Consider the following 22,789-nt stretch of genomic DNA (forward strand, 5'->3'; position numbering starts at 1 on the left):
ACACGCCAACATTGGCTCAACCAATTGCGTGCAGCTGTTCTGCCATTATTTCTGGAATCGTCTATTCTGTTGTGCAAAAATGACACGCTTCACCTTGGAGATTATTCTAAAAATAATTTCACAGAGGAGGAAAAAGAATAGTCTTAGAAGTCACGATTCTTTTTAATATAAAACACCTTTAAACGTCACGTCATGAAGAATCCAGAGAGAGCGCCTCCATAATTGCTTCCAAAGTGCGTTTTAGGAAGGACTCCAGCTTGAAAGAACTAACAGTTTTTAGTCCATCTCTTCATACAAGAAATGTAGAGAACATGCATCACAAACACATCTTACAAAGTCCAAAGGGGAAAAAAAAAACACAAATAAAAAGAACAAGAATGAACGAGTCTGGGGTTGAGTCAGTCTCCTTGATGCCAAACGGCACGTAGACAGCCGTCTTGATGGGTGAAATTCATCAGACAGCTTTGCGGTTTTGGGGTTGGAAAGGACATAGCCCGTCCCTCTCTTAGATGGGTAGCTGAAGAAAGAGGAACGAGAATGTATAAGGGTCGAGCAAAATGACCAGTCAGATTCAGGTGGGAATGAAAATGTAAACTGGGTGTGCTTGTGTTTGTTTGGTTTCCACTTTAACTGAGAATACATTATGGTTTTTGCTCCACGCCAAGACTTAAATATGCACATTTCTGAAAAATTCTTGAGTGATAAACAAACAAATACACAAAAAATACGGTTTAATCTGTTATTGTTTTTTTTTTTCTGAAATTGCTCTAGCGATTTTTATCCCAGGCTCAAAGGTGATCCTGTCAAAAATCATTGGAATTGAATAGATTCTTTCCATGTGTGATTGGAAAATACGTTTTTACAGAGCAAGATCTCACAAAAAAAAAAAAAAAAAAAAAAAATGTATGCCGCTCGTGAGTCCAAGTGAGAATGTGAGAGATCCACCCAAATTAAGGACTAATTGGTGTCCTACAATGTACTATAAAATCCTTTCTCAATTAACTAGCACACATGAGAGTTGTGGGTCAGACCACAGATGCGACTGAGGTGACGGACGTCACCTTGTTGTCATCGGCCCACGGCTGTAAGTTCTGCAGGGCGTAAAGCGAGGAGTTGTGTAGGCAGAGAGGGTCTTGTTGGAGCGGTTGACTCAGGGTCTTCTGAAAGGCCTCCTGTTGGAGCTGTAGCATCAGACGGTTGGCTTGCTGTCGCTCAGCCTCTCTCTCCTCAGCGGTCTGCCTCCTGTCATCAGAGACGCATGATTGAAGTCAACATGATGTGCAGTGACAGAGCCCCTTTTCAAATACAAAAGTGGATTATGTCAACTAACATGTTTATCTAGTGCAGGTCCTAGGCTGGTTTTAATTACCTTGAGAGATCTGAGCTCTCCACATACACAAAAGAGATGTCATGCCTTTGTGAAAAATAACAATATGTGCGTTATGACTAAAGTCGTTTTGAATGAAACATGTGAATGTTAATGGTACTGTACATTTAATAATGCCTTGACTGTACACATGAGGAGCCTATTGGAGCTGTCAGCATAACAGATGTGAATATTATTAGATTAGATAACAGTACGTGACAAAACAATGAATAAATCCTATTTTATTGGTCCGGGGACCTGAGATATACTTTGATAGATTGAACATCATTAATCTTTTTATCAGCTGCATTAATTTAAAGGGATAGTTCACTCAAACATTCAAAATCTTGAGTTTAATCACCCTTGTGTCGTTCCTCACTGCTTTTATCACTGTGATTTTCATTGTAAGGACACACAAAAAAAAAAAAAAACTGTAGGCAGAAAGAAAGTCATACAGGTTTGGAACAACATGAGGGTGAATAAATAAAAAGAATTTACATTTTTGAGTGAACCAGTCTTAAATTATTGCATAGTACTTTCATGTTTACTGGTTCTTTCACATTTTTTTCTAGTGATAAATGTGTTTACACACTTCTTAATTCATGAAATTTAATAAAATAAAAAATGTATTAAAACTAAGTCCATTAAATGGTGGAAACCCCTGAAAGGTTCTATATGAAGAGCCTGACAGAACCCTTTAAAGTTATCTAGAACCTTTTCTTCTAAGAGTGAGCGAAGCAGAAAACAAATGGTTACAAATGTTTTTAAAAATCAGTTAAAAGGCAAAAAATGATCAGTGTAACTAGGTTGCACCAACAAAAGCATTTTAAGGATATGAATGGCTCCTTACAGTAACAAAACTGCACATTTTCCAACATATTTTTTGAGACATTTATAAGTGTCGTTTAATGCATATATATTTAAATATTTTTTTAAACTAAGTTATACAAGTACCATTTATGTATAATGCCATATTTGAATATTTTATCACATTTAAGATGATAAATGGTTCAAGTGTGATCTTACAGCATGGAAAATGCAAAGAAAAACAGCTAAAAACAAATGAGTGCTGCATTTCCCGTCAGGTTTTCCAGTTTAGTCGTGATGTATAATATTCGACTAGTCTAGAGACACTTTTGAGGATGAAGGATGTATTTGTGTGTCGATTGTACGCGTAACAAGCCTGTGATCAAATGAGCCAAGCGCAATCGCATTACAGTCATGCATTTAGCTGCATGTGTGTGGCTAATGGACGCCGGGCGGCAGGTATAGCAACCATTTAGACCCTCATGGTGGACAGATTTGGTCATGGAAGATGAGGTCTTTAGACTGTATGATTTTCATAGAGGCCTCTCGGAAATCTGAATTCATTTTGAGATTCAGTGTTGTTAAATTCAATTGATATTCGGGTTTGGTTGGTATCCAGTAAGATTTACCAGAATTTAATTCCTAAGAGGCACTGCAAATTCAACAGTGCAGAGAAGGACCAGGCTAATGAATGTTTCCCAGCAGCTTTCATCAGATACAGATAATTGTTGAATTAAGTTGAGCTCCATAAATATTGATGAGTAGGCTGAAACGACCATAATACATTTTTATTTGTGAAAGGCCATGACTCAGCTTCATTATAAATAAATCACGTTCAGCCAGCTCTTGTCTGCCTATTGCCTGTTGGTAAAACCAAAGGTAAGTAAGCCTGCTCTTAATTAGATTGGGCACTTATTTGCTCCAAAAGAGCCAACAGCAAAAGCTTGAGTAGATTATGATGAATAAATGTAATAAATGTAAAATGAATAAATGTAAAATGTAAATGTAAATTATGGGGAAAGGATGGACATGCTCTCAATTATTCAGAAGTATAGGTTCTGTACTGCATGGACAGCAAGTTTCCACAGAGCCTTTTAAGAGCTTCAAGGTTTCTGCTTGGTCAAGGCAATTGGTGTCCAATGGAAAATAAATAAACAAATAAAAATGCAAACCTCTGCAGATTCAAAGTATTTTCCACTCTGCCTAAATGCCCCTTTCACTTAAACTAATTTCTGACTAAATTATAGCTGTTACTGGGAAATCTAATCATGTATTGCCAAATGTGTGTGTGTGTGTGTGTACAATTAAGGACTCCAAAACACTGTTTCTGAGATATATATATATATATATATATATAAGCTATGTTGTGAACACAACTATGACTAAGTAACTGTAAATTAATACCAATAAAGGCAATATAAGGTACCACAATTTATTTATTTTTTATGCAATTTTCAAAGATAAAGTTTTCATTTCTAATAGAAGGACATTTTTTTTAATTTGTGCATAAATTCGTGGTAATCAAATTTTGTTAAAAAATAAATTGGATTTCAAATAATATTGGGGAAAAAATAAAAAAAAGTCAGCAGAAAGTTGTTGGTTGTGCTCATTTCTAATTTGTGAAAGTGCAGGTGTTACATATATTCTTGGCTAGGTATTATTGTCGCTTCTTTCTTTTATTAAAACAACATTTTGACTGATTTGGGATTGGACAAAACAAGGCATTTATAATCGTATATTTTCACTCACCTCCATTTTGTTCTTCTGTTCTGGAACCAGGTTTTGACCTGAGCGTCTGTCATCTTCAAGGCCTTGGCGAGCGTGGCGCGCTCCGCGGACGCCAGATACTTCTGCCGGTGGAAGCGCTTCTCCAGCTCGCAGATCTGCACGCGGCTGAACGACGTGCGCGGCTTTTTCCTCTTCGGCGGAGTTCGGTTCTGGTACGGGTGACCGATCCGTCGTGTCACGGAGAACGGTGAAAGAGCTGCTGAAAAACACAGTCTGGGCGTGAGTAAAGGTGAAAAATATTTGCACTCGTTAACACTTTCAGTAAGCCAAATAATATTCGGCCTAAATAATGCTTAATATAGAATTACATAAGATAATGTAATGTCGTGAAAATAATTGTAGACCTATCCTTTAATAATATTTTAATTGATGAAAATTACGTTTGAAAACTTGAAAATGATTATTAGGCATAAAGTGTTCCCTTGTTTTGTAAAAGCCAATTTTCAAAGTTTTAATTCTAAAATGTATTTATTGTATGTTTTAAAGTCTTCAGCTATACCGTCATAACAGTGCAAGTAAATCCATGGTCAGGTCAGAATTAAACTGGGTCATAAATATATAGCCTATATTCTGAAATATGTTGGCCTAGGCCCATTTAATTTGGTTGAAAGATATAAATGAACATCAAAATGAGTCATTCAACATTCTTAACGACGTTCTAAACAAAACGTACAAGTTTTATGTGATTTCTATTTGTGACTCGTTTTCCAGAACTGAACTGAGCGTTCGATCGGGCACCGTTGCTATGGTTACCTCCGAACGCGACCGTTTTAAACTTCAGCACATGGACACATTATATTTCATAAAGTGCTTGCAGCAGCAGCAGTGAACTCGGGTTCATTTCTCATTCACTCCTTCTGTATTATGCATTAGCTATTCATGGTTTTACAACAGAGGTCTTGATTTTTGTATACAGAATTCTTTGTATGTCTTTTTTTCACCTCTCCCCTCCTTCCTGTTATTTTTTGCTACTAGTGTTAGTTGTGGAATCAGCTGTGAATGAGTGATATAAACACCTTGAAAGAAACGTGTTTCCTAAATGCTGTTACCTTTTATAAAAGTATGAGGATTATATCAACTGGTAAGACTATATATATATCAGAAACAGTGTTTTGGAGTCCTTAATTGGACCATAAAATGATTTCCCGACATGGTGAGACCTTTCCATTAAAGGGTAACAAATTGGGTCAATTGAGTCAAACCTTTAATGTTTTGCTTGTCCAAGAACAGTGTTGGCTCTCCTGATGTTAGCTGGATAGTGTATGTGTATTTTGGACCTGAATGAAACAAACGAGGAAACTGCTGCATATATAAATCACAGATCATGCAGTGTGCACAATGACATTAATTTACTCATTTCAGACAGCAAATGGATGATGACTCTCCCTCTCTTATACATAAGCAGTGTGTGTGGCAAACTGTCATCGCCATTTGATGAATACAAACAAGGATGAAACCACATATTCAGGAATAAAGTATAGACCAAATATCATATAAGAATCAACCATGGAAAATCCATATTATCAACCATGAATGTTGTCCCTCACATGTCTGTATATGAGGTTACACCCCTGAATATAAATATATAAATTATGTTCATATATCATTGTTAATATAATATTATAATATTTCATGTATTTAATGTATTATTATTAAACCAACACAGTATGTGTATTTATGTGTATTTATACACACACACACACACACACACACACACACACACACACAGAATGTATATTATTCTTACATTTAGACATGTCCCTATAGGTAATTCCTGTATTGAAAAAAAATCTGTCTGTTTGATTCCGTGTTGCATTGGAATCCCAAATTAATATGGATCATCTAAAGAAAATGTTTACATGGACAGTGTAGTGTGTATGAATTGTAATTTTGTGAAAAGAAAACGTAAAAGGGAGAGATTAAACATTACATGTCCTAGATAATTATTTTAAATTATATAGTTCGTTTAGACAGAATAACTTGTATAGTATGACTATCCTAAAATAAAAGGGAAAAGATGAAATTACGGAATTGGACTATGACAAATAATTGGAGTATAAACCCTGTTTTTGAGTAAACACAGCGAGTGACCTTTGACCAAGTGTTCTGTGATCCTTGTGTCTGAACTTGGGTCTTGCAATGGTTGGCTGGCCATGTGTGAAGACAGAGAGGTATTTTTTTTCAGTTTGGCAGGTTGGAGTTCAGATAATACCATGTTCAAGATCTGTAAATGTCAACTACTCAACTACATTCATTCACGTTCTTGTGTAATTGAAGATTCACTGCTGCTCTCTGAAGAACTTCTCAACAGTTCACACACTAGTCACGCTGGGATTCCTGACACAAGGTCAGGCTGACATTGAATCTGTTTTGGTCCATGCAGCTTCATTTTATTTGAGTAACTGATCAAATAAAATAAAAAGTGTCATAATTGTATTTATTTCGATATTTTATTTTGATCAGAACATTATACCCATATCATTAGTTTATTTGTCATATTTTATTAGACAAGCTAGTAAAAAGACTTCTGATTGGATTAAGCGCATAGACTCTTCATTCCTGTGCGTAATTGGATTTGATTGCTTTTAATTAAAGCGCTGATCTTGAGTGACAGGCGCACGCGTCATCATCAATTACGCACACGGATAATATTCGGTCTGATCCTAGAGCGTTTGGCATCAAAATTATGAAGAGAAATTAATTATATTATTTTATTTTTATATAGGTATATGATATAGGCTACTTTGTCTCCATGCGTTGCTATGTTTTTTTTTTTTTCTGTCGATGTGATGTCACAGCTTTTACTTGATCGGTGTTATTTTTTCTTTTCTACTATATGTCAGGTGTGCAGATTGCAGAACAAAACTAATAATAAATGTCCCAGAAACACTCCTCCGCAGATACATATGTGGGTCAAATGGAAACAAAAACAATCCCCGTATTCACTCTCGACAGCAGAGGGAATTCTAAATGATAAGTCTGTGTAATAAAATTTATGGTGAGCACATCAAAAAATCAAAGCTTGCCTTAGAGAATATGCGGCCAGTAATAAAATCAGTTATACGTGATATCACCTTCATGCGACAGCGCCTGCCTTTCCCATTGCGAATATTACCTTTGTAGAAATCTAATAAATATACATGTAATGGATTCAAAGCGCGATATTGAAATATAACATGGGCATTTGTCGCTATTTACGCGCAGTGAGGCAAAACAGAATGTGCCTTTAAATTTCCCCTCATGATGGGAATTGAAATATCGAATAAAATAGAATAATTGTCAGGAAAAGCCATAAACCGTCCGCTCGAGAGCCTCGTCGTCCCTTCAGACACTGTCACCATGGCTACACGGCCTCTTCTCAGTTTCATAATCATTTGTATTTATGGGTGGGAAAGATCATTATTGTCATTTCAGATTGAGGGGCATCCACATGCAATTTCATTTTGCAATTTCTCCAAGGCCAGTGATATCAGATTACGACCATCACCTGCCCCATGTTGTGATGCAGCTGGACCCAATAGCCCCCACCAGCGGTAACACAAATAGATTTACCTACTGATGAATATACTGTTATGTGAATCAGTGCAAGTGGCTGCAATGCCTTTTCAGAGCACGCGCGGAAACGAATACAAGCACTAAACAGAAGTTTGAATTATAGGATACGTTCGTTTTTCTTGTGTCAGTGCAGATTCTGGCATTGTGTATATTTTAAAATGGTCTATTACAGCAGTCATTTTGCTTACAGAGTTGTATATAGCTCTTTGCACGTCGTAGTTGTCACCAGTGCTGTTAACTGGAACAGAAAAGCCGTGCGTAAAGGCCGCGCGCCGTTACCATCGCCAGAGCACCTGTGTTTATTGACTTGAGAGCGACTGATCTGTTTATGCATTTCTGGATTTTTATAAACTTGCAAACTGCCAAGGAGTCAATTAACAAAAGAACATGTGGTATAGCCTTTCATCGCCTCCCAATTCGGCATGATATGTCCGGCCTGCAGTGCATATCGAGTCTCAGGCCTGTCCGTGCACCTATACGCGCCGTGACACTTGTGGTGAAATGCAGACATGCAATTCAAGCTGACGGTGAAAATAACTGGAAAAAGATAAACCTATTCCAGACAGGCATCGTGACTTTACAACAAGGCCTATGCGCATTATGACGAAGTGGCTCTGGTTTGTTTGGATTAATTAATTGCAATGTTAAAACTACTATTATATATCTTTTAATGTTTGGTATAATTTAGTCTAAATTTCTTGAAAATGAAAAAACAGCATTTAAGGTGTTAGACGCAAATTATGTTATTTTTATTATTTATTTTTTATGGTTTCAGCAAACAGTTATTATTTTGTATTTATATGTATATAGATATGTATGTGTTTTTCACATCATCTAATGTTTATATACTTATATATACTGTACATTTAATTTATTTAAAAAACAAAACTGAAATAGGCCTTGCGTTACTTCTATATCCGCAATTCAAAGGCACGGAAGAAATAAAATATAATAAACGAGTGGCCCAAAGTGACTATGAGTAAAATTGATAAGCATATTTACAAAAGAGCATTTGCACTTGACATATCATTCTCTCATTTTAATAATGAATGAGAATAGAGCGGAATTCTGAATATTTAATGCGCAGAAATCCATATTCTTCTTTTTCGTCTGACTATGAGTGACGTCATTTGAAGACGCGAACTGACTAAACGGAAAACGGAGGAGGATGTTTCGGCTACAGACGTCCGGCTAACGTCATGCATAGCCTATTTTTTCTTATTATTTATTATCTGGAATGTGCTTCATCAAAATATACATTTAAAATATATATATATATAAAGTAATAAACAAAAAGATTAATAAATCTCAATAATAGGCCAACACAAATATTAATCTAACAAAAATGAAATATCATCGTTTCCTTTTCTGTAATCATACACAGGCTAGGCTATTCTTCAGAAACGCATGCTTTTTTTCCCGTCCCACTTGGAAATGTTATCCAAAATCGTCCTCTGTCGGATCTCTATTGGTATTATGTTTGCGTAGATTAAAACGATTTGTCAACATGCCATTACGCATTACTACTGGCTGTGACATACTGGCAACATTTAGCTCCCTGCAACCACAGGATCATCATTCATTTGTTCTAATGGCCCAGAGAGACAGTAGCTCAAGAATATAGACGTGACGGTGTCATAAAACCATTCCACAAGAAATCGTGATTTTGAAAGCCACTGTGTTTTTATGAGCAATACACACGTATAATATCTACAGGCCGAGGTGATGCTGGTGCAACAGTGCTGTCTCAAATAAAACTGAATTATTGTGAGCGTGCTGGTTTAATGGATTGTCTAGTGTTACTGATTTCAGATGTGTCGCGGGTAAAGCAGGGTTTAGAGGATTTCCCATATTAATTCAAGCGCGATGCAGAGATGTGACACTTCAAGTGTTTTAGCAAGAAAAGAGAAAAAAGAAACGGGTAAAACTACAACAAATCATCAACCTAAATAATGGCAACAGAATTAATCTTCTAGACTAAAGGTAGAAGGCATTTATTTTAAATTGAAATTCATTTGGCTCCAGAAAAATAATCTTGAAAATTCTGTTAGGCTGAAATATAATATTTATGCATATAGAATTATTTTATATGCAAATATATGTTATTGTATTGAAACGTGAATATTACATTTGAATGGTTAAAGATCGTAATGCATTGAAATATGTCTTTAACAAACGGCAGTCAAAGAAAATATCTCAGTGGAAAATGTGGGCCTGAAAATAGGCTTTCAGCTTTCAATTTCTGCTGTGATGTTTTTAATTTATTTCTTACAGTAATAATATTATTTATTCTTGTAATCTTGAGATTTACTCTTCTCTTTTAAAAGGAGCAGTAAAATACTAGGCCCATGTAAGGAATTTTAATAATAAAATACCGTAGCGTTTTTGTTGTTGTTGTTGTTGTTTTTTTTAAAGTCTGTGTGTTTGATGAATTTCGGTATGAAATATATTCTGCTATTAATTGAAATGCCGTTGTTTTTACAACAACATTTTTATTATTAATATTAATGTATGGGTTTAATTTATGGGAAATCATTGGAAAATCTGCATGCAGAAATTTAAGTTTAATCAGCAAGTAGATTTTTGTCTGTCTCTTGATAATAAAAGACGTTCATTCATGACAATGCGTCTCTATAGCACTCATTGTGTTTATCGTGCAATTTATACGCGAAAATTAGTTTTTACGTGCATATGATACGCAGTTTTCGCGTGCATTTGATACGCACTTTATTACGTAATAATAATACACACACACCCCAAATCTCTACTAAACCTACCCTAAACGTACCCATGCGTATCCTATGCACGTAAAAACTAATTTTCGCGTATAAATTGCACGATAAACACAATGCGTGCTATAGAGACGCATTTAGTGTGACCGGGTTGTTCATTCAGTACTTCTGAGCTAATGAAACAATGTTCTCATTGTAGCAGATAACATCGACCTTAAAAGTCAGCAACAAATGAAATGTCCGTCTTCGTTGATGTTGGTCATTATTAGTAGGCTATATAGCCTACTTTCTAACAGCGCTGTAAATATAATCAAGTCTTACCGGTAAGCCGATCTTTCGCAAACCTTCTGCTGCTCTCCATCCAGGGGAACGAGAAGCTGGCGGGACTGCCCATACTGGGTATCGTGGGCATGGTGGGCATCCCCGCCGCGATGCCCGGTGGATGGGCTGTTGTCGGCGGGTGATTTGCGGGTGGCATGGGTCTGTGGGCCGGGACGCGGATGACACCGCCTGCATTCCCTGAGTTCACGTTAACGTTCATATTCATGCTCACATTCATGTTCATGTTTACGTTGTAGTGACCTGCCAGTCCGGCCGCCATCGAACAGGCCGGATTGTACACGCTGTTGTAGCCGTTGGCGTAGACGTTCGGCGCGAGCGCATAGTCCGGGTCGCCGGTTCGGCTCGGTAGCATACAACTACTCGGCTGATCGGAACCATTGAGAATCTGATCTATTCCAAAACTGATGGGTTCGTGCTGCTGGTGGGTCTGGTTCACCTCTTCGATCCCCGTGTGCTCCATCGTGGTGGCTCGTTCTTTTACTCACAGCTTGGAGGGTTGAGATGTTTAATTCCTAAAACTTCAACGCAATACGGTTTATTCCCAGACGTATAAAATTGTATTTAAAAAAAAACAAAAAAAAAACAACAACAACAAAAACAAATATTCTTCCTTGAAGTGCTCAGAACTCGTGCAATTTATATCGCTGCCATTTAATGCACAAAAACTGTGAAGATCAGAAATCACTTTGACTCCTTCGCGATTAAATCAACGTTATCCAACACTTTCTTGCATTGCGTCTGGCTCTTTATCAGTTCCATGATTATGCCTAAAACAGCAACTCGCCAGTAGAAAGGGCTCCGCGCTCACTGTTAAATCCCGGAGTGATGAGTTGCCGAGTTGCCAAGTTGTATAGCAAACAGAACGACGCGTTTCTGGAGTGGTGCTGTACCTCAGAAAGGCGCGCGGCCCAGACTTGAGCTCATCACTGTTATCTAAAGTGAAGTGTTAACTGTCCGATACGTGCGTATTAATTGTCGTGAACTGAAAATGTCCTGTTCACGCTCCTCTTGAAGTGATTTCGAGCAGGTGAGACAAACCCCTTCTGCCCAAACTCTGTCACGCTCGTCTCCATTGGCTCTCGCGCGCTTCTGTAAAGAGACAATGCCTCGCGCCCGCACCCCTCTCTTAAAGAACCCGCTTCTATTTTTTTTCCCCTTATCCATGGCTGTTGTTTTACAGCTCGCGTTTAAAAATAAAATGTTTTATGTTTCTAGAAAATAGAGCAGTGTAGCAGAATTATTAAAAAGCGTTTACGTAAGTAGTTTGGCTAAATCGTATATTGTTGTTTCTTTCAAAAATAAGCTGGGAAGTGATTTTGTTTTTAGATATCAATATTTGTTTTTCCAAATTTAAAGTCAGTGTGGTGTAACCAACCTGAAGGAAGCCATTTTGTTGTCATGTGACAAGAAAAACATTTAATAGATAACTTTAGACCCTAATGACTGTGGGCCAAGGTCATTGCCCCCCCCCCCCCCCCCCCCCCTTTATTTATGAAAAGTCAAGTTCAAATTGAGTAACCTTAAACGTATTGATAATCATTATATTTGTTTTCAGTTTTTTTTATTCATCATTTTTAAAGGTGCAATTTATTTTGTCTTTTAATTTATGCTTATACCCTTTTTGTACTGGATGATTACTTTTAGATCATTTGTCATTACATAAACATTTATATAGAATATAAATAGAGGTTTCTAAAATGTGTGAAACCAAGAATATAACGATTACAACTTGTGGTTAAAACTAAGTTTTTAAAACGATTTCAAATTGTTATCTTGTTTGCCACTGACTCTTGTAAAAAGGTGAATTTAGCAGGAACATTCTATTGACATGGTTGGGCTATATTAGAATAATAACAGTAATAAAATACAGGCTTCATTTTCAATGTTGTGAAAGATTAAAAAAATCACTTGCAAACCACAGGGTTGATGCTGTTAATTATCCCATCCAATAAAGGCCAACATGTTTAGTTCAATTCTGAAAAGAGCTCTTCGGGTTTTGTCAAGGGTACAGAAACATGCAGCTTTACACATGGCAATGCGTTTGCTTAATCAAATGAAAGTGAATTTCATTGAAGTGCACTGTAGCCTTTGGGTGCGTAAAATAAAGGCTGAAGCCAGAGAAGCATCAGTTGCCTTTAGTGATGCAGAAGCCGCTGTGATTGGCGCAAATAATTTAACCTTTTTCTGCCTGAAGCTACAGTGGAAGATTCTCCGCTTTCAATTCAATAAAAATGAAAAATGGCGCATAATAAAACCTGAAAGCAAGGAAAACGAATTTAATATATCATCGTTTTATTACGTACTTATTTCAGCTTTCGCACGAATAAAAATATTTCTCCGCAGCACAAAGTGGCTAGAGGGAAGCATAAAAATCAATTTTCTGAATACAAAGCTGTATCAATAAGAAGCGCTCCTCCTGTGTGTGTGTGTGTGTGTGTGTGTGTGTGTGTGTGTGTGTGTGTGTGTGTGTGTGTGTGTGTGTGTGTGTGTGTGTGTGTGTGTGTGTGTGTGTGTGTGTGTGTGTGTGTGTGTGTGTGTGTGTGTGTGTGTGTGTGTGTGTGTGTGTGTGTGTGTCAATAGCAGGAAAACATGTTGTTGATTCTCAGTGATGTCGAATAAAGCATCCCGGAGTCGTGGCTTTTAACTGCACGAGGTCGTGTTGTTCAACAAAAACATAGTATCACAATGTGAGTTGGTTCTCTTAAAAGTTTGTCATATGTCTGCCATCAAAATCGTTTGCTTTCAGTTTGAGAGCATCACGGTTTTAAAGGCCCTTATCTGGGGTCATAATCTGCATCTTCATCCCGAAGCAGTTAAGAAATAAAGCTCAATCATAATTAACAATCATGATTAAATATTAGTTCCTGGTTTTCATTTCATTCCATGATTTGGCCCTAATGCCATTTTGTGCTCTATATACACGAATGCAATAGTAGATCTAATTTCTTGCACATTCATATTCCTGCAGCACTTATTTTCCCTAGGATTGCTTTATTTTAACCACAGTTATTATCGGACTAAATGAACTGTGCTGGAAATATTTTAATTGCGTTTCTCTCTTGCTGTTATTGAGTTGAATTAAATTCCAGAAGCTAACGCTTCCCCGCGTTCTCGAGTTGTTTTCGTCAGCAGTGAATGTTAAACACAATTACATTTTCGCGCGGAGGCAAAATATTATCTAATGGTTACTAATTGCTTTAAGTTGTAATTATTTTTAACACTAAGAAGCACTCGAATTATTGAACCTGACAAACCGCGCCTACCCAACTCTTGTTTCATTTCATTAGGTGCAATGGAGTGTTTATTCTAAAATCCATCCAATTAATGTCCTCTTAAAACGTTGCAATGTATAAATCAAGACTGAAAACGCGATTTTCAGATGAGAAAATCTGAAATGCATGCATAATATGAAAGCAAATCAAAATTATTTCTGCCAGTGATTTTCAGGGCTCAACCAAATTTTGCTTGTATCTCGTGATGTTCAAATAATATCTGATGCTACTTCTGCCAGTGTCTGATAGCTAATAACGAGCAGCTGTTGCCATGGTTACCTCCGCAAGCTAAGGCGATTTCTGTTGGCGAGCGCATTTTGCGCACTCCAACTTTCGTGGATACTGAAATGTTTGTACGTAAAACGAATGCATACGTTAAACACCCCCTAACCCTTTAATTTTGACCTAATTTGGTTCATGCCCGAAGCCTTCCTACCAGTGCAAGCCTAATATAAAGCCCTTATTGCTGGTTGCCCGTAGGCGATATCTTGGCAAGGATGTTGAGGGTATATAGGGGTCGTTGATAAATCGGAATCTCCAGGCGATGCTGATAATAAAGTATAAAGACAAAGCGAAGACAAAAAGAATTTGTCACAGTGCGCCTTTCAACAGATTCGGTGACCCGCCGCCCTCCCGGGTGTATAACCTGTTTCAGGGCGCTTTTGGAGATTTGCAAACAACTGCGATAGTGTTTGCTCAATATGGTGCCACAGGGATTGGAAGGCGATACCAAGCAGCACAGCTCATGACAAATGGCGATTGCAACGCTACATAAAGAATGAGATGAGTCAGTAGCAAAATAGGCTAGTTACTCCGAGCCTCTTTTTCCTAGTTATTTACATGAGCTGTCAATCTAAGCAAATTCACGTTGAGCTTTTTTTATAGTGAGAAACAATCAAACAAAAACAACATAAACAGCCATTAAAATGCATTGGCAGAACACCTGCCGACATGTTTAATATGAACCCGGCACGTGGGTTTGAAAGGAAAATCCCACCCATCACAGCTGCATCCATCTATAGATTATGAGGATTGACTGTGCACTGCATCTGTTTTTCACTTTAAATGCAAGACGATCTTTTACATTTTAACTGCTAGGCTACTGTTGCAGTTGTGCATTAAGCTGCTATTGCGGAACAAACCACTAATAATACATTTTAACACTTTATTTTACAGTGTCATTATTACATGTTACACGTTACTATATAGTTATAACTATACATGATTCATTATTACATGCAACTAACCCTAAACCAAACCAAACCCTAATCCTAACCCTATATATGCTAGTTATTTTATTTTATCAGTAGCCGTATAATTAAAGTGTATCAAAGTCACCTTAAATTAAGTGTAACCTAATAAATTATAAATATAATACTGTGCTATTATTATTATATAATTAGTAGTAGACTATCATTAGCCTATATTTCTTTATTTTATTCTCTTTAATCTTCTTTATTTATCTATATCTCTAAACTAATCTAATATGTTATAAGCTTCAAAAGAGACTTCAGCCTGGTGTGTTTCAGCAGAGAAATGGCGCAACAGCTCTGGCGTATCCCTGCTCCTCTTAGTGTCAGTACATCCTTTTACCTTCAGCATTTCCTCGTGTGCATTTTGGCCTCGTGCCCCTCAAATGCATGTGCGTGCGTGTGTGTGTGTGTGTGTGTTTGTGCGCGCCGATGAGCCTGTCAAAGAGAGGATTCGCATCCATTGCACCATTCTCCATCCCTCCCATGACTGTTGTGCTTTCTGCTGTAATTAGGTTGAATTCAGAGCAGATTGAATTACGTTATTCTGCATCTCGAGCTGCAGTCCTTGACTGTCTCTCTCCCCCGGGAGAACCTGGCGCCTGCTTGCCCGATCAGACGGCTTCAACTGGACGGACCGCCAAAAGAGCGCACCGGGATCTCCGATACGTCATCTGGTAATGTGGGCTAAATGAGAGGTGTGAGGGCAGGGGAGACGGGATAACATCGCAAGGTCTTGTGTGACCTGGAACAGATAAAGTGTTGGAATAATGAATTGTTTTATTCACTTTGTCGATATGAATTTTGTGCGCAGAGGGCGTTTGGGAGAAATAGGGATGGTAAAGGAAGAAAAATTACTTTGTTTCGTTATTGGAATTATAGTTTAATTCGAACTTTATTTTTTAGTTTATTATTATTATTGAATGAATGAGATAAGAGAAAAAATAATATTAAAACGCATTGGTATCATTTTCTTTTTTTTTATTTCTTTTTTTTAATGCATGCATACGTTTGAAATCATGTAGCCTTTCTTCTTATAGCCTACTTAACATTATGTATTATCAGAATTAGCATTTTTTATATTAATTGAGTAAAAAGATTATAACTCAAGGTTTTCAATCTATTCGATGTAACTAATTTAGGCAAGATATATTTATGTCAATAATATGTCACGCAGTGTTTGTTTCTAAATAAAAATAAATAAATTGTAAAACGGATTACATTTTTTTCCCTCTTCTCATTATTCTGTATTTTCTTACACCATTTCAGGACATTTCTGGCAGTTAATTTTTCGTAAACAAACGAAAATATGACTTACTAAAATATTTTTTTTTGCGTAATTATTTGAGTGTATATTGATGTATTAATTAAATTAATTGTCCTCATCTTTCACTGGAATGACCATGTTTGCGAAGACATGAATTGTTTTCAGCATATTCGAAGATGCCTTGTATTAGTTTAAATCAAGTTTTATGTCTGCATAGATTACAGATAATTATAGTAATCGAGGAAGACCCTCTATTAAGTTTTTTATTTATTTATTTTATTTTATTTTTCAGTATGAAAATGTTGAAATGTTAGGAAATTTCCATTTAACGGTGATTGACACCATGTTGGTTCATTTGTGTCATTTAGGCCTTTGCATTTAACATGAAACCAAAGTTTAATAAGGGCATTATTAGTTTACTTATTGATAAAGACATTAATCTAACATATGGTTCTCTGAGCACTGGATAAACATTAGATAGATAGATAGATAGATAGATAGATAGATAGATAGATAGATAGATAGATAGATAGATAGATAGATAGATAGATAGATAGATAGATAGATAGATAGATAGATAGATAGAGCAACAACGAAAGCACTACAAGGAAACATGTTTAATTTAAACGCATCTGCTTCAAGCATTATTGTGTTTCTTGTAATCCATCTTTTGTGTCTTTCGTTCCGATCGCGTTTCTACACACGTCTCGTTGAAGTGTCAAAAGCGTAATTAAGCGTATCATTGGCTTTGTGTTGTTTACAAACCGCGAGCTGTAATTTAATTTGGTCCACCAGCAGCCGCCACCGGCAGGGACTCAGCGCTGATGCCCGCGGGCCCCGGGCGGAGAGGGACCTTCTGCCGGACACCTGCGGGGGTGGAGCCCGTTACCCGGGGGAGGGGCGGCATGGACCAACTTAATGAAAACACACGGGAAATGTTCGAATGAATGTTACAATAACAGTTTGTTCACTCTTTTGATCCTAGAATCGCGACAAAATTAAAACAGCAAATGTGTAAATGAAATAGACTAAGCATAAAGCATCTCAAAGGTTGTTTACGCAGCAGCCATACCTGAAATACCACAAAAAAAAATAAAAAAAAATAGCCATAGTTTTGTTGGCTTCCTAAATGTTTTTTGTATATATTAATTATAAAACGTAAAATGTATTTATTTAGTAATAATATGTGTGTGTTTGTGTGTGTGTAAATATAGTCATTAAAACTGCATTATTCGTTGACTCACTATTTCAGACATGTGTATGTATATATATATATATATATATATATATATATATATATATATATATATATAAAATTTAAATAAATAACTTTATCCGCATTATAATTTTTTACAAAATAGTGATAGTGTTATATATATATATATATATATATATATATATTAGGGCTGTCAAATGATTAATCACGATTAATCGCACCAAAATAAAAGTTTGTGTTCACATAATATATGTGTGTAGGCCTACTGTGCATAATTATTTTGTATATATATAAATACACACATGCATGTATATATTTAAGAAATATTTGCTTAAATATACTGTATATATATTATATATAATTTGTATTATAAATAAATATAAATATTTTATATATAAATAACAAATTTTTCTTAAATATTTACATGCATGTGTGTGTATTTATATATACAAAATAATTATGCACAGTACACACACATATATTATGTGAACACAAACTTTTATTTTGGTGCGATTAATCGTGATTAATCATTTGACAGCCCTAATATATATATATATATATATATATATATATATCTAAATTTGAGACAGAGAGAAAGAGAATACAGATAAATACATGTTGGAGCAGGAGTGAAGAGAAAGAAAGAGGGAGAGGTGGCTTTTGGTAATAATGATGTACCCTCAGGCTTAGTGCTGTCTATCATACAGCCCCCTTCTCTCTCTCTCTCTCTCTCTCTCTCTCTCTCTCTCTCTCTCTCTCTCTCTCTCTCTCTCTCTCTCTCTCTCTCTCTCTCTCTCTCTCTCTCTCTCTCTCTCTCTCTCTCTCTCTCTCTCTCTCTCTCTCTCTCTCTCCATCCCTGCACAGTCTCAGCACAGACAGGCCTGTTGTATTAGATGGGGGGGGGACCCAGTGTCTGGGCCAGAACACAGGGAGCTCCAGCCTCCTAATTGATGACTCCCTTTGAGTGAGGAAAAACACTAGCTGAGATTGATGGCCTTGCAATTTAGGGCTTTTGGAATGAGTCCTAGCAGCATTAACTCAATAAGGTGTCTCTCAAACTGGCCTTATAGCCCATCCTATAACAGCACTGAATGACTTTAATTACATGGCATTTGCATGAAATATTGGGAAGACTCAGGGTAAAATAGGGGCAAAGAAAAAATCATCATTTGCTCTTTAGCATATAAGAAATCCTTAGAAATTATTTTGATTAAGATGATACACACTGTAAAAAAAGACATTTATTTATTAATGTAAACATATTTAAAGAACAACCTGTAAAACCACCATAATAACACTGGAAAGAGAAAGTCACATGAGTCAAAATTCATCACTTTAAAAAATGTATATATAAGGTGTACATAGTATCATCCACAAATACAAAACACCATCATAGTAGCACACATGACATTATTTAACAACATGAGATGTAATAAAAAAGTAATTCCCTAATGTACATAATTAATGCTAACAATGAATAAAACTAACTTTTAATTTAACAGTCTAATACTCTAATACTCATACTAATACTCTGAGAGTTGACATGTAGGTGCAACATTACTTATAGTCAACAGAAGGTCTACCATTAAAATAAAGTGGAACCATATTATTTGATATTGTGAGATTTAAAGGGTGAGTTCAACCAAAAATGAAAATTATCCTATAATGTACTAACCCTAAAGCCTGGTTTAATAAAGGCCTTCTGAAGCGAAGCGATGCATTTTTGTAAGAAAAAATATCCATATTTTTAACTTTATAAACTATAATCACTGGCTTCCGATAACGGGCGTACACTAGTCTCTTTCGGAGGAAGTGTGACCTTTGACCCGACTGAAAGAAGTAAGTCATATACACCTAGGATTGATTGTAGGATAATTTTCATTTTTGGGTGAACTAACCCTTTAAATACTTTCACAGGACCATGCTTTAATAACCTTAGTTTATTGTGTTTTCATAGGTGATTTTATGTTGATCTATAGGCTATACGATTAGGTCACAATGGGTAATACTGCTGTGGGGATGCTTATACACTCATACAAAATCTTATACGCTTATACAAAATTATGTGTTGGATTTACTTAAAATATATATGCACCATTTTTGCATCACACTTTTTAAGTAATCCCAACTTGGAATAATTTTACTTAAAATAAACAAGAAAACCTTTGTTATATGTACTTAAATATTTGAGTTTACGCAACATTCTTTAGGCTACTTAACCTTTGTTATATGTTATTATATTTTTAAGTAAAGAATGTTGCGTGAACTCAAATATTTAAGAACATATAACAAAGGTTTTCTTGTTAATTTTAAGTAAAATGATTCCAAGTTGGGATTACTTAAAAAGTGTGAAGCAAAAATGGTGCATATACATTTTAAGTAAATCCAACACAGTGCAGGCCATGTGAGATCAAAATAAATCTTAGTTGTGTTAACTTAACATTTAAGCTAATTTATATAAAAAAATAAGACAATTAAATGAGGTAACATTTTTACTTAACATTTTTAACTTATTTTAGATTTTCAGCTATTGGTCTGCTTACTGCACTACCGCACATTATTTTTATTACTATAACCATTAATTAATGCAATATGTTCAGTGTTCACAGTGTTACCCAACATTATCGTAGTCTCCCACAGTAATGGTCTAGATTGGACTTAAATAATTTGGCCCTGTTGTCTGAGGTTCCTACACTGTTTAATTTAATGCCATTTTATCTCGCTGTTTTTCCAATAGTACAGTCAGTCTTCAACGAGTCCTGTTTTCCCAGCCATCTCAAACGGGTAATTGCATTTTCCATTTTCTCTCGTGACAATGGAGCATCCACAGTCTGCGCGTTATTAATCATAATGAGCTCACACAAATAAGCCCTCATGTATCGAGAGAGAGAGAGAGAGAGAGGGGCTGTGGAAGAGTTTACAACTTGCATGCACAAGCATTTTTCTCCATTTTAAAGTAAATGAATGCGCTTTAGGTTCATGTTCACTTCATTTTCAATCATAAGAATGTTTATGTTTCATATGCCCCACCTGCATTTTTTTTTTTTTTTTTTTTTTTTTTTTACGGTTATTAGTTAAACCATAACGAAATGTAATAAAGTGTTTTTGCATGATGTTGTTGCAAAAAAAATACGTTTTAAATATCATTCATTTAGTATTGTATTATTTGATGTAATAGTCTGGGACAATTTAGCAATTTGTCAGAAAAGTATCTATGATTTAAGGCAGTGATTTAATTCAATAATTTTCATTACAGTACAGAGATTGGGATTTATGATTCTCATGATCTTAAAAACCTTATGGTCTAAAGTCCTGTTTTATTTTAATATAATTCAGATACTATTATAGTTTTTATTAATATTTTAATATTAATAATTCATATTAATATTCAAAGTTTTAGTAATTGTATTGTGTTCTTTTGTCATTTTCTAAGTATATATAGATATATCTTAAACTAAATGAAAATTAGAAATGTTGCCGTGGCATTTTATTTAAAATATATATTTTTTTATATATATATAGTTTTAGTTTCAGTTAACCGTAATAACCCTGATATAGACATGCTTAAATGCTAAAAAAAAAAAAACTGTTTGATTTGCAGTCAAAGATAATCTCTCCATAATAAAGAATTTCTTTACAACACTACAATTATTTATGTACATTTTATGAGTTATGAATAATGAAGATAAAGCACTATAGAGAATAGTGATAACGCATAAACAAGTGTCCATCATACTTGTGTAAAAAGCATCCCAGGATGTATCTAATGAAGTTTAGGGAATGTCCAGATTGCGCACAAAGAAGCTCAAACATTTGATCATTCTCATACTTCCATTTGTGGGGTTTTATTTATTTATTTAATTAATTAATGAATTAATTTTTTTTGTAGTTTTGTTGACTTTAATATTATATTCTAAAAACAGAAAAATGATACTAAAGGATGAGCAGGTGTGCCCAAATGTTTGACTGGTAGTGTACAGTATACTACAGTATAAACCTTTTTTTTTATTTGTATTTTTTTGATCTGGTATTAGAAGAAGGGTCGTTTGAGGAGATGAATATATGCAGGCTATCATTGCTGTTCATTTGCAATCCGTTTTAGAACAGGCCTAAAGATGTGTTAGCAAAGTTCTTGATCAGTCCATTTCATGTATGTTTGATTAAAAAGGTGCGCAGATCAATAATATATATTATCCCGGAGATCCTGAGGTGAGATTTTAGCTGATAATGTCGTTATCTAGAAATACGGCCGCTTTGATATCATTTATTACGGTTCACGGTTGGACCTCCAGGCTGAGTCTAATAAATCTGAGAGTAACAGCTAGTCTGCTAGTGGCCTCTGCTCTGCTTCACTCTATAAGAACACACCGTCTGAGGACTTCATTATGTCTTCACAAACACCTCCAAATCGATCCGGTCACCCTTTCAGTGGCAGAATCAGTCGTGGTGCAAGCGAAAGGACCAATCTAATGAACAGTGTGTGTTTAGGGTGGCTGTGGTGCCCTGTAGGAGTGTCTGGCACAGAATATTTTGTCCCATCTCTAATTAAGAGGGTTAAAATAAACTCAGCGTGAGCCCTGCAGTGGGACAGGGGGAAAGGAATGCATTAACACCTAACGAGAAAATGATTGCAGCCCGAAAGACAGAAAAGACTGAACTGGAGAAGTCAGACGACTTAAGAACCGGGTCCGACACACCTTTCCTACTTGGGTCTTTTGGCACTAATCTGTGTGTTTTTATATATACTGTGTGTGTGTGTGTGTGTGTGTGTGTGTGTGTGTGTGTGTGTGTGTGTGTGTGTGTGTGTGTGTGTGTGTGTGTGTGTGTGTGTGTGTGTGTGTGTGTGTGTGTGTGTGTGTGTGTGTGTGTGTGTGTGTGTGTGTGTGTGTGTGTGTGTATGTGTGTGTATGTGTGTGTGTGTGTGTGTGTGTACACATATGTATTTTATAATATATTGTATTTTTGTATTTTTTTATGTATAATTATATTTTATATAATTTGATAATAAAAACATTTATTTTTCTATAATTAATTTCTTCATATATTGAGTCATATACACACATAAATATATGTAATTAAAATATATAAGTACATAGATGAATAAATGCATTAATAAAATGTATTGCATAAATATGAATGTATATATTGTAAAGTTAAAAAAAAGTTTTAAAAAAATTTATATATATATGAGAAA

General features: G+C 35.7%; 1 protein-coding gene and 1 long non-coding RNA gene across 5 annotated transcripts in view; one reads left to right on the forward strand and one right to left on the reverse strand.

Annotated features, from left to right (window-relative positions):
- Window positions 1–22,789, forward strand: part of LOC309504203 — an 87,360-nt gene that overhangs the window by 6,789 nt on the left and 57,782 nt on the right. The window contains exon 2 of the long non-coding RNA XR_014208013.1: window positions 3,953–4,190. This is a non-coding gene — a long non-coding RNA (uncharacterized lncRNA). The remainder of the gene's footprint in view (window positions 1–3,952; window positions 4,191–22,789) is intronic.
- tlx2 (T cell leukemia homeobox 2) lies at window positions 139–11,816 on the reverse strand. Of its 4 annotated transcripts, none has more exons than XR_014207961.1 (4): window positions 10,570–11,803; window positions 3,923–4,160; window positions 1,062–1,295; window positions 139–517 (listed from the first exon to the last, which is right to left on the reverse strand). XR_014207961.1 is itself a non-coding variant. In XM_082177127.1 (4 exons), the coding sequence occupies exons 1-4, from the start codon at window positions 11,048–11,050 to the stop codon at window positions 506–508; spliced, it is 912 nt and encodes a 303-aa protein (XP_082033253.1). In that variant the 5' UTR covers window positions 11,051–11,761; the 3' UTR covers window positions 144–505. The 4 variants fall into 4 exon arrangements, 3 of the variants coding, with proteins under 3 accessions (XP_082033253.1, XP_082033252.1, XP_082033251.1); XM_082177127.1 differs by having other exon boundaries at window positions 144–517; window positions 1,062–1,242; window positions 10,570–11,761; XM_082177126.1 differs by lacking the exon at window positions 139–517 and having other exon boundaries at window positions 527–1,242; window positions 3,923–4,157; window positions 10,570–11,816.

Source organism: Leuciscus leuciscus, assembly GCF_965113295.1.
Source record: "Leuciscus leuciscus genome assembly, chromosome: 8".
Lineage (NCBI taxonomy): Eukaryota > Metazoa > Chordata > Actinopteri > Cypriniformes > Leuciscidae > Leuciscus > Leuciscus leuciscus.